General features: G+C 40.5%; 2 protein-coding genes across 2 annotated transcripts; one reads left to right on the top strand and one right to left on the bottom strand.

Moving 5' to 3' along the window:
* The first annotated feature begins 492 nt into the window (after nt 1-492).
* Nucleotides 493-7,564, top strand: LOC148776088 (olfactory receptor 1J21-like). The gene is made up of 3 exons (XM_088841773.1): nt 493-1,382; nt 6,235-6,251; nt 7,473-7,564. The coding sequence occupies exons 1-3, from the start codon at nt 493-495 to the stop codon at nt 7,562-7,564; spliced, it is 999 nt and encodes a 332-aa protein (XP_088697899.1).
* Nucleotides 7,565-8,879: 1,315 nt separating this feature from the next.
* On the bottom strand, nt 8,880-9,842 carry LOC148776087 (olfactory receptor 1J1-like). Its single transcript, XM_088841718.1, has one exon. It carries the CDS (start codon nt 9,819-9,821, stop codon nt 8,880-8,882), a length of 942 nt encoding a protein of 313 aa, XP_088697844.1. The 5' UTR covers nt 9,822-9,842.
* Between the last annotated feature and the right edge of the window lie 549 nt (nt 9,843-10,391).

Below are 10,391 nucleotides of genomic sequence, written 5' to 3'. Positions count from 1 at the left end.
CCAAATCCCGATTTCTGGGAGATACAGAGCAGTCCATTGGGTTGTCTCATCTTGATCCAATATACGAAACAAAGTATAAGCTAAAGTGTGTGAGAGGCATGCGGAAGGTTAAGAAAGGCCAACAGACCAATTGTAGAGTCTCTACTAGTGTTTCTAATAACTGGTTACTGACATAGCCATGCAGCCTAATATTCTATTAATAATCTCAGATTTCTGTTATAAACTCCTGAACTCCTCAGGTTTGAGCCTGATTTGATATAATCATAATTCTGATGTTACATAGTTTCTCCAAAAGAGATAATGCTGGTTTCTAGGTGGACATTTTTATCCTGACCATCATTAGTCAGTTAGTGGAGCAAAGAGCATGAGCCATTCAGGTTAAGACTCATGTACTGACTTGTTCTAAAGTATGTTTCATTATGTGATAGTCATAATGATTTCTCACTCTTCCACATTTTCATCTCTTTTTTTTCATTTCCAGCAAAAGAGACCATGGGGAGGGAAAATCAGAGCTGCGTGTCCGAGTTCCTCCTCCTGGGGCTCCCCATCTGGCCAGAGCAGCAGGGTGTGTTCTTTGCCCTGTTCCTGGACATGTACCTGATCACAGTGCTGGGCAACCTGCTCATCCTCCTGGTCATCAGGCTGGATCCTCGCCTTCACACCCCCATGTACTTCTTCCTCAGCCACTTGGCCTTCACTGACATCACTTTTTCATCAGTCACAACTCCAAAGATGCTCATGAATATGCAGACACAGAGTCAATCCATCTCGTATGCTGGGTGCATTTCCCAGGTGTATTTTTTCTTAATGCTTGGGTGTCTTGACAGCTTTCTTCTCACCTCAATGGCCTACGACAGGTACGTGGCCATCTGTCACCCCCTCCACTACATCAGCGTTATGAGTCAGAGCCTGTGTTTCCTGTTAGTAATTGTGTCCTGGGTCCTATCCTCTTCTAGTGCCATCTTACACACCCTCCTCCTGGCCCATCTCTCTTTCTGTGGAGACAATCTTCTCCCTCACTTCTTCTGTGACCTTGCCACCTTACTCAAACTGTCCACCTCAGATACCACAGTCAATGAGCTGTTTATCCTCACTGTGGGAGTGGTGGTCATTACCCTGCCACTGGCATGCATCTTGGTCTCCTATGGTCGCATTGGGGCCACCATCCTCAAGGTCCCCTCCACCAAGGGACTCTACAAAGCCTTGTCTACATGTGGGTCCCACCTGTCTGTGGTGGCTCTGTACTACGGAACAATTATTGGACTGTACTTTTTCCCCTCATCTAATAACTCCAACGACAAGGATGTTATTGTGGCCATACTGTACACTCTAATCACTCCCATGCTAAATCCTTTCATCTACAGTCTGAGAAATCAGGATATGAAAGGAGCTCTGGAAAATATACTTAGTAGAGGAACATTTTCATAAGGATAACCATTGTTCCCCTATTAATGGAATCCCACACATACAATGTGAGCATCCTTTCCTCTCTAATCAGTTGTTTCTTAGTGAGTCTCGATGTGACCTTCTATCTGCAATCTCTGCTTCAGCTTGGACATAGTTTTCTTCTCTGTTTAATTTTTTGCTTATTATAGAGAGGGAAAGATTTTACAAATATACCTGCACAACTACCATTTCCTTCCCCCCTCCTTTTTTCTATGGTAGTCATTATCCCACAAACATTGAAAAAATATTTTTTGTAGTCACAACTCTCACTATTTTGGTGAGGGGGGGCAGATAATTTACAGACCTTATGTAACAAAGCATTTTTCCCTTCTCAAGATAACAAAAATATTATTTCTAGTTGGTTAACAGTTTTATTTTTTAGTTTAATTCCATAATACATTTAGAACTTATCTTTTTAGTGACCTTAATTAGAAATCTAGTATTCTGTCGGTAATTTCTTCTCAAAATATTGTTATATTTTTACTTTTAAAGCAACCTCCTGTTACATTTTAAAAATCCCTTTCTTTTAAGCTTTCATTTAAACATTTCTTTTTCTGTGGCCATCTTTATTTCACAAATGTAACTGTATGTATTTAAAGTATACAATGTGAAAATCTGATAAACCAGACAACAATAAATGCTATATGATATCACTTACACATGGAAACTTTTTTTAAAATGTTGATTTCATAGGAAGAGAGAACAGAATGGTGGTTACCAGGGCTGGGTATAGAGGGAAGTGGGTAATGTAAGTCAAATGGTTCAAAGTTTTAGTTTTAAAAAGAATAAGTTTAGAGGACCAAATGTACTATGATGACTAGTTAATAACATGGTATTGCATACTTGAAAGTTTCTGTAGATAGTTCACAAGCATTATCATTACACAAATGAAAAGATTACTAAAGGAAGTGATAGATGTGTTAATTATCTTAATCTTGGTAATCATTTCACAATATATATGTATTTCAAATCATCACACTGTATACTTTTGTTTATAATTTCTTATAAAAGAAACACTTATCTGTTTTATTCTCTATGACTTTTTTGTTTATTTTCAGCATTATGTTTTTATGAATAATGTAGCAACAAATATTTTTGTGCATTACCTATTGTGTATAAGCAAGAGATTATGTAAATTATACACTCAGAAGAAGAATTATTGGATTGTAGATGTATATGTTCAACTTAATTATCACTGCTAAATTTTCTGAAATAGTTGTACCAAGAAGTCAATTTGAAAAGACTACATGCTGTAGGATTCCAACTATATAAGATGCTAGAAAAGGCAAACTGTAGAGGAGACAAAAAGTTTAGTGGTTACCAGGGGTCCATGTTTGAGGTGGGAGAAGGATAAATAGAAGGGAGGGGATTTTTAGGGCAGTAAACTATTCTGAATGATAATATAACAGTGCATACATGTCATCATGTATTTTCCAAAAATTTTAAAATTGTACAACACAAAGAGTGAATTCTAAATATAACTATGGACTTTAATAAAATATATCGATGGTGGTTCACTCATAACAAATGTACCAAATGGATGTAAGATGTTTATAATTGGGGAGCCTAGGTAAGGGTGCAGGGGAAGTTCCTGGACATTTTCTGCTCAATTCTTCTTAAACCTATAACTACTCTAAGAAATACTCTATTAATTTTTTAAAGCTATACTAATTTAAAACTCCACTGAGTATGAGAGTTCCTATTATTTTACTTCTTCAACAATACTTGATACTAATAAATTTCTAAAGTGTTTACAATTCTGGTGAGTAGAAAATTGTATCTCATTGTAGTTTTACTTTCTATTTTCCTGGTAACTGATGACATAGAGCATCTTACCGTACGCTTGTGGGATGTTTGTGGCAGAGATGGTTAGCTGTCCACCAGAATTTATGATCTCTTTACCAAGTGTGAAGCTGGCTCTAGGAGGCAGTTGCCACATTTCCTGCTAATTTAGGTGTGGCTCCGTGGCATGTCCTCCCCAGTGGAAAAGAATGTGTGCTATTCCCTGGTTGGAATTTTAAAGAAGGATGTGTGTCTTCTCTATTGTCTGGAAGCAGATTTATCTGCAGTCCTGAGAGATGGTTGGTCTTGGTCCCTCATTTACCACATAGTGAAATGCCATCTACCCACTAGAAAACCCACTCTGCAACATCTGAGCAGCCATCATTATTCCTACTGGCACAAGATTTATTCCTGTGAAATAAATGTTTCTGTCTTTTCCTGCTTTTCTATTGAGTTATTTCTTTTTTTATTGCAGTACAGATAGACTTCATATAATCTTGAAATTAATCCTTTGTCATATTTGTATATATTGCAAATGCTGTCCATTATTGGAAGCTTGCTACTTTTGCTTCTTACTTTCTATCCATGTCTTAATTTTAAAGTGATAATATGCCAGGAAATTTGGAAATCTCAGCAGCGGCCACAGGACTGGAAAAGATCAGTTTTCATTCCAATCCCCAAGAAAGCCAATGTCAAAGATTGCTCAAACTACCACACAATTGCACTCATCTCACAGGCTGGTAAAGTCATGCTCAGAATTCTCTAAGCCAGGCTTTAGCAATACGTGAACCGTGAACTTCCAGATGTTCAAGCTGATTTTAGAAAAGGCAGAGGAATCAGAGATCAAATTGCCAACATCTGCTGGATCATGGAAAAAGCAAGAGAGTTCCAGAAAAACACCTACTTCTGCTTTATTGACTATGCCAAAGCCTTTGACTGTGTGGATCACAATAAACTGTGGAACATTCTGAAAGAGATGGGAATACCAGACCACCTGACCTGCCTCTTGGGAAACCTATATTCAGGTCAGGAAGCAACAGTTAGACCTGGACATGGAACAACAGACTGGTTCCAAATAGGAAAAGGAGTACATCAAGGCTATATATTGTCACCCTGCCTATTTAACTTATATGCAGAGTACATCATGAGAAACACTGGGCTGGAAGAAGCACAAGCTGGAATCAAGATTGCTGGGAGAAGTATCAATAACCTCAGATATGTAGATGACACCATTATGGCAGAAAGTGAAGAGGAACTAAAAAGCCTCTTGATGAAAGTGAAAGAGGAGAGTGAAAAAGTTGGCTTAAAGCTCAACATTCAGAAAACTATCATGGCACCTGGTCCCATCACTTCATGGGAAATAGATGGGGAAACAGTGGCTGACTTTATTTTGGGGGGCTCCAAAATCACTGTGGATGCTGACTGCATCCATGAAATTAAAAGACGCTTACTTCTTGGAAGGGAAGTTATGACCAACCTAGATAACATTAAACAGCAGAGATATTACTTTGCCAACAAAAGTCTGTCTAGTCAAGGCTATGGTTTTTCCAGTGGTCATGTATGGATGTGAGAGTTGGACTGTGAAGAAAGCTGATCGCCAAAGAATTGATGCTTTTGAACTGTGGTGCTGGAGAAGACTCTTGAGAGTCCCTTGGACTGCGAGGAGATCCAACCAGTCCATTCTAAAGGAGACCAGTCCTGGGTGTTCATTAGAAGGACTGATGCTAAAGCTGAAATTCCAATACTTTGGCCACCTCGTGAGAAGAGTTGACTCGTTGGAAAAGACCCTGACGCTGGGAGGGATTGGGGGCAGGATGAGAAGGGGACGACAGAGAATGAGATGGCTGGATGGCATCACTGACTCGATGGACATGAGTTTGGGTTAACTCCGGGAGCTGGTGATGGACAGGGAGGACTGGCATGCTGCGGTTCATGGGGTCGCAAAGAGTCAGACACGACTCCGTGACTGAACTGAAAGTTATTAATGTATCATTTTATGATTTGCATTATTGACTTTAAAGTGCTTCCTTGAGAAAGTCACCTTGAAGATGGCAACCATTGTATTTTACAGACAACAAGAAAGGGATGTGACATCAGAAAAAGTGTAGGGTCTGAAGAAAGGTGGACTCAGATTTCTTGTCTGCATCATGAATGTGCGTAAATAGTAGGAATACCCCAGTGTGATATCCTCTAATACAATTCACTATAAGTGAGTTCAACATTAGTCAGTCTACCTTGTACAGGGCAGAGTTGTTTAGCAAAATAATCTACAACAGAACGGTTATGGTATGTGGGTCAACTGACTGTCACAAACATCACTCCGGTGGGGGATATTGAGAGTCAAGGGGGCTGTGGGTGTGCTGTGACAGGGGTATATAGGAACTCCATGCTTTACACTCAATTTTGCTGTAAACCTAAAACTTTTAAGATCTATAATTTAAACAGTAAGATCTATAATTTAAAAAAAGATATGGTACTGCAGTGTCAGTGTCAATGTCTTTCAAGCTCAAACATCAATTAGTATCAACTGAACACACACAAACAGAGTATGATGAACTGCTGTTATGTGCAAGGCTTTGTCCAGAGTCCAGGGGAGGTCTGCGCCTTTGAAAAATAGCAGCAGTTGAGCATCTAGAGTAAAACCCATGCCCCTGACCTTGCTAATACAGCACAAGAACCTGAGCTAGAGGTCATCAGAATAGAATAATAGAATATCAGTAGTACATCTCTTGCTAACAATTGAACAGGCTTCAATTTTTGTAGCACTTTGGACATCCATGCCTCAGTAGGCTTTTGTTCTAGCATTTGGTAGTATATTGTGTGATATTCAGTGTAGTTTATATGAAATATATCTGAAGTTTTAAAAAGCAAAAAAGGACTTCCCTGACTCATGTACATAAAGATAGTGTGACGTTTATGTAAAAATTAAAAACTTTGCCTCTAGTTCTTGTTATTTTTTGGCTATACCACGTGGTTCATGGGATCTTAGTTCCCTGACAGAGATCGAACCCTGGCCCTGGGCAGTAAGAGTATGGAGCCCTAACTACTGGGCAGCCAGGGAATTCCCTGCCTTTGGTTCTTAAAACACATGGAGTTGTTTTTCATGCAGTAGGAAATAAAGATTTAGTTTAATGTTTCTTCATAGCAATAAGGAACTTCTAAAATTTAATTTTTAAAGAGTTCATCCTTTCTTCACTACAATAGATGTCCCTGACTAAAATTGAAAGTATCAATCTGGTAATTTCATCTCTATACCAACAAATAGACTCAGATAAATGATGGATAATTTTGATGTGGAAGCATTCCATAAGGATTTGCTCAGAAGAGTAGAACAAAGGTGCTTGCTTAGCCAATTATTGCAAGAGCTGGAGAATGAAGGTCAGAGGAGTGGCCCTTGAAGGCTAAAATAGCTACAACTAAAGATTTCACCCTAAAATGTAAAATAGATGGTTTTAAAAGTTTGATGGGTAGGAGCTGAAAAATGTCAAGAAATACTGAAAAACTTCCCCAAATGTCTCAACCTGCTGCAGCCATTCAGGCAGCTCTTAGAAGTCCACGGGGAAATTTCTGTGAACTTCACTTATGCCTGTTTCTGTCTGTAGTGTAATTACCTCCAGAAAGTAACACCTTCTCCTTTTCTGCCTTCTAAATTTCTCATGAGTTCTCATTGGAAAACATTAAACTTTAACAACACAGAAAAGAAAAATCTGGAAATGTTTCCAGCCTGACCACTACAAGGAGGGGAAGACTTAGAAGTGGGTGATGATGATGCTAAATTAACAACAGACAATAGTACATAAGGAAAGGTGGGGTTGGGTAGGAGGCTGCAAATTCTAGGAGAAAGGTGAGGGATGTGTGATTCAAAACCTCCCCAAATGAGCCCATTTTAGATCAGCTAACCTTGTATCTCAGCTGGTAAATAATCCCCCTGCAATGCGGGAGACCTGGGTTTGATCCCTGGGTTGGAAAGATCCCCTAGAGAAGGGAAAGGCTACCCACTCCAGTATTCTGGCCTGGAGAATTCCATGGACTATACATGTCTCAAAGAGTCGGACACCACTGAGCGACTTTCACTTTTCAAACTGCAGATGGCCACAGAAGCATGAGTGAGACTAGCCACATCCAGAAAAGCCACCATTCTGAACTGAATCAGCCAAGCCTCAACCAACCCTCAGAGTCGCAAGTAACAAACATTTTCTCCAAAAGAAACATCTTTACAAAAACCTCTTACAACCTCCTCTTAGCACTTTTTAGATCTAACAATCTAGATCTTCAGCATTCCTCTAGCTTGGGAGTCTCAGGAGTTATGAAATTGATTACTGGACATTTCCTATAAACATCTTCACTTTATGTCTTACAACTCACTTTGGTACCTGGTGTCTATCAGATCCTGGTTCCTCAGCTGAAACAGCCAGTTTGTTGTCCTAAAACACACTGCTTCCTCTACCAGTGATCATCAGGGTGAGATAGAATGTGTACGTCTGGATAATTCTGATTTGTTAAGTCTCAGTTAAAGAGACATCTTCTCTAGGAAGCTTTTCACGTAACCTCTGCCACTAGGCTGATCTAACTATTCCTCTCCAGAACACAGTGTTCCGCATACATGACTATAGTCCTTGGCAATGCCAATGCAGGAGATGCTGACTTGATCCCTGGGTCAGGAAGATCCCCTAGAGAAGGAAATGGCAACCCACTCCAGTATTCTTGCCTGGAGGATTCCGTGGACAGAGAAGCCTGGCGGGCTACAGTTCATGGGGCTGCAGAGTCGGACATGACTGAGCAACTAAACAATAACAACAAACCACTCTGGAGTCAGACAGCCAAGATTCAATCCTTCTTTTCACTGACTGTGATCCTAAAGTGTTCTCCACCTCTTTGAGCCTGAGTTTTTCAACGTGTCTCTGAGGGTTGCTGTCAGGATTAAAGCAGAAGATTTTATCACGTAGTAAATTCTTTGACTGGCACCTGAAACAATAGAGGTGACATTTATTTTGTTGTTGATCATCTGTAAGGGTCTTGGGAGAAAGTAAGTCTGGGTTATATTCCTGAAGGACAAGAGAAGTACATTTGTTATGTGGGAAGAGATAAATTGAATATGTTCTAGGGACCTTCCCTGTTGGTTCCACTGCAGGGGATGTGGGTTCGATCTCTGGTTTGGAAACTTAAAAGATCCCACATACCTTTCAGTGTGCTCAAAAAAATAAAATAAAAATATTTTTCTTCCCCTGCAAGTTCTAGCAGGACTCAGGGTCTCTGGATGCCTAGGTGTCTGGATGCAGGAGGAAGCATATTCTCACCAAAATGGAGAATTCTTTAGAAACAGGGATGTGAACATTCAGGCACATTTTATAAAACTTTAAAATCTGGGGAAGGGCCAGCCCTGACAGCTTCCATTTAATGGCACCTGCCAAAGTGACATAGCATCCTCAAAGTATTTTGCAATCCCCATTATCCAAGAAAAGAGCAAATTAACTTCTATAAAGCATACCCCACCTTATTATTCCCCCAACAAGTATAAGAATGCTGTCAATAAATATTTCTGAGTGACAGCTAAGAAAGGAAGACAAGGGAGCCATATTTTCAGTAATTTGTATTTACATGTAATTGAGGAAATAGAATCAGAGGGACTGTTTTTAAAGAAAAGGTAAATATCAGTTGGAAGAATATGTTCTCTTGCTCAAGAGTTTTCTCAAGGCCCCCTTCATGTCTTTATTTCTCAGGCTATAAATAAAGGGGTTCAACATGGGAGTGACCACTGTGTACATCACTGAAGCAATTATGTTGCTGTCATTGGTGCTGTTGGATGATGGAAGAAAATATACACCAATAATTGCCCCGTAGTAGAGAGTCACTACTGAGAGATGAGAGCCACATGTGGACAAGGCTTTGCAGATGCCCTTGGCAGAGGGTACCCGGAGGATGGTGGCCCCAATATGGCCATAAGAAACCAGGATGCATACAAATGGAAGCATAATGGCTGTTAACCCTGCAGTGAAGATTACCAACTGGTTGAGGGAAGTGTCTGAGCAGGACAATTTGAGGAGGGCAGCAAGATCACAGAAGAAGTAGGGGATAGTGGTGTCAGCACAGAATGACAGCCTGGCTAGGAGAAGGGTGTGCAAAAGAGCACAAGCACAGGCGATGAGCCAGGATCCAAGCACCAGCGTGACACAGACACTCTGGCTCATGATGGTGGTATAATGCAGAGGGTGGCAGATGGCCACATACCTGTCATAGGCCATCGAAGTGATCAGGAAGCTGTCCAGATCAGCAAGGAGTATGAAAAAATACATCTGTGAAAGGCACCCTGCATAGGGGATGGATTTGTGCTTAGTCTGCATGATCATAAGCATCTTAGGGACAGTGACAGAAGAGAAAGTGATGTCAGTGAGGGCCAAGTGGCTGAGGAAGAAGTACATGGGGGTGTGGAGGCGAGAGTCCAGCCTGATGAGCAGGATGATGAGCAGGTTGCCCAGCACCGTGATCAGGTACACACCCAGGAACAAGGCGAAGAACACACCCTGCTGCTCTGGCCGGATGGGGAGCCCCAGGAGGAGGAACTCAGACACGCTGCTCTGGTTCGCCACGGTCATCAGCTGGAGGCGATCAGTAGGGAAAGTTGAAGGGAAAAGGTGAATGTCTTGGGATAATAAGGTGATCATTGTGGCAGAGCATGATAAAGATGTTCTTTTGATTTAGTGAAGGTCTTCATTGACATTTTCTTACATTTGTACCATATTTTGCTGGATAAATGTAGCAAAAGTGTAGGTTTCTTTCTTAATCTGGTGCCAGACTCTGGGAATGACAGTATTAACAGTTATTTTTTGTTAAATACTATCCTTATTCACTGTTCTTATAGCTTCCGTGTAGTAACTGATGTAATATTCTTCAGAATGGGAGCTAGGTAGGCACTATTAATATTATTATTTCCACTTTCCAGATGGGGTACCTGAGGCAGACAGTCTCACAGACCCTGAGGTAAGAAGGGAAGCTAGGATTTGGAGCCAAGCATGTTGACTCCAGAATTTGTTCTTTGGAAGCAAAACAAATTATTTGACATCAGAAATCTCTTTGCCCTTCATAATTTTGTGTGTAACAATATGTTTAATTCTACGTCCTCTTCTTTTGTACATCCTCCATGATCACTTCCAATTTGCTCATTG

The sequence above is a fragment of the Moschus berezovskii genome, chromosome 11 (assembly GCF_049115385.1).
Source record: "Moschus berezovskii isolate FMDL1 chromosome 11, NW_MosBer_1.0, whole genome shotgun sequence".
In the NCBI taxonomy this organism is placed as follows: domain Eukaryota; kingdom Metazoa; phylum Chordata; class Mammalia; order Artiodactyla; family Moschidae; genus Moschus; species Moschus berezovskii.
This window is presented reverse-complemented; position numbering and strand designations above follow the sequence as displayed.

What these genes read in the sequence shown, in the direction of transcription:
- LOC148776088 (XM_088841773.1), top strand. Translation starts at nt 493, where the DNA reads ATGGGGAGGGAAAATCAGAGCTGCGTGTCCGAGTTCCTCCTCCTGGGG.
- LOC148776087 (XM_088841718.1), bottom strand. Translation starts at nt 9,821, where the DNA reads ATGACCGTGGCGAACCAGAGCAGCGTGTCTGAGTTCCTCCTCCTGGGG.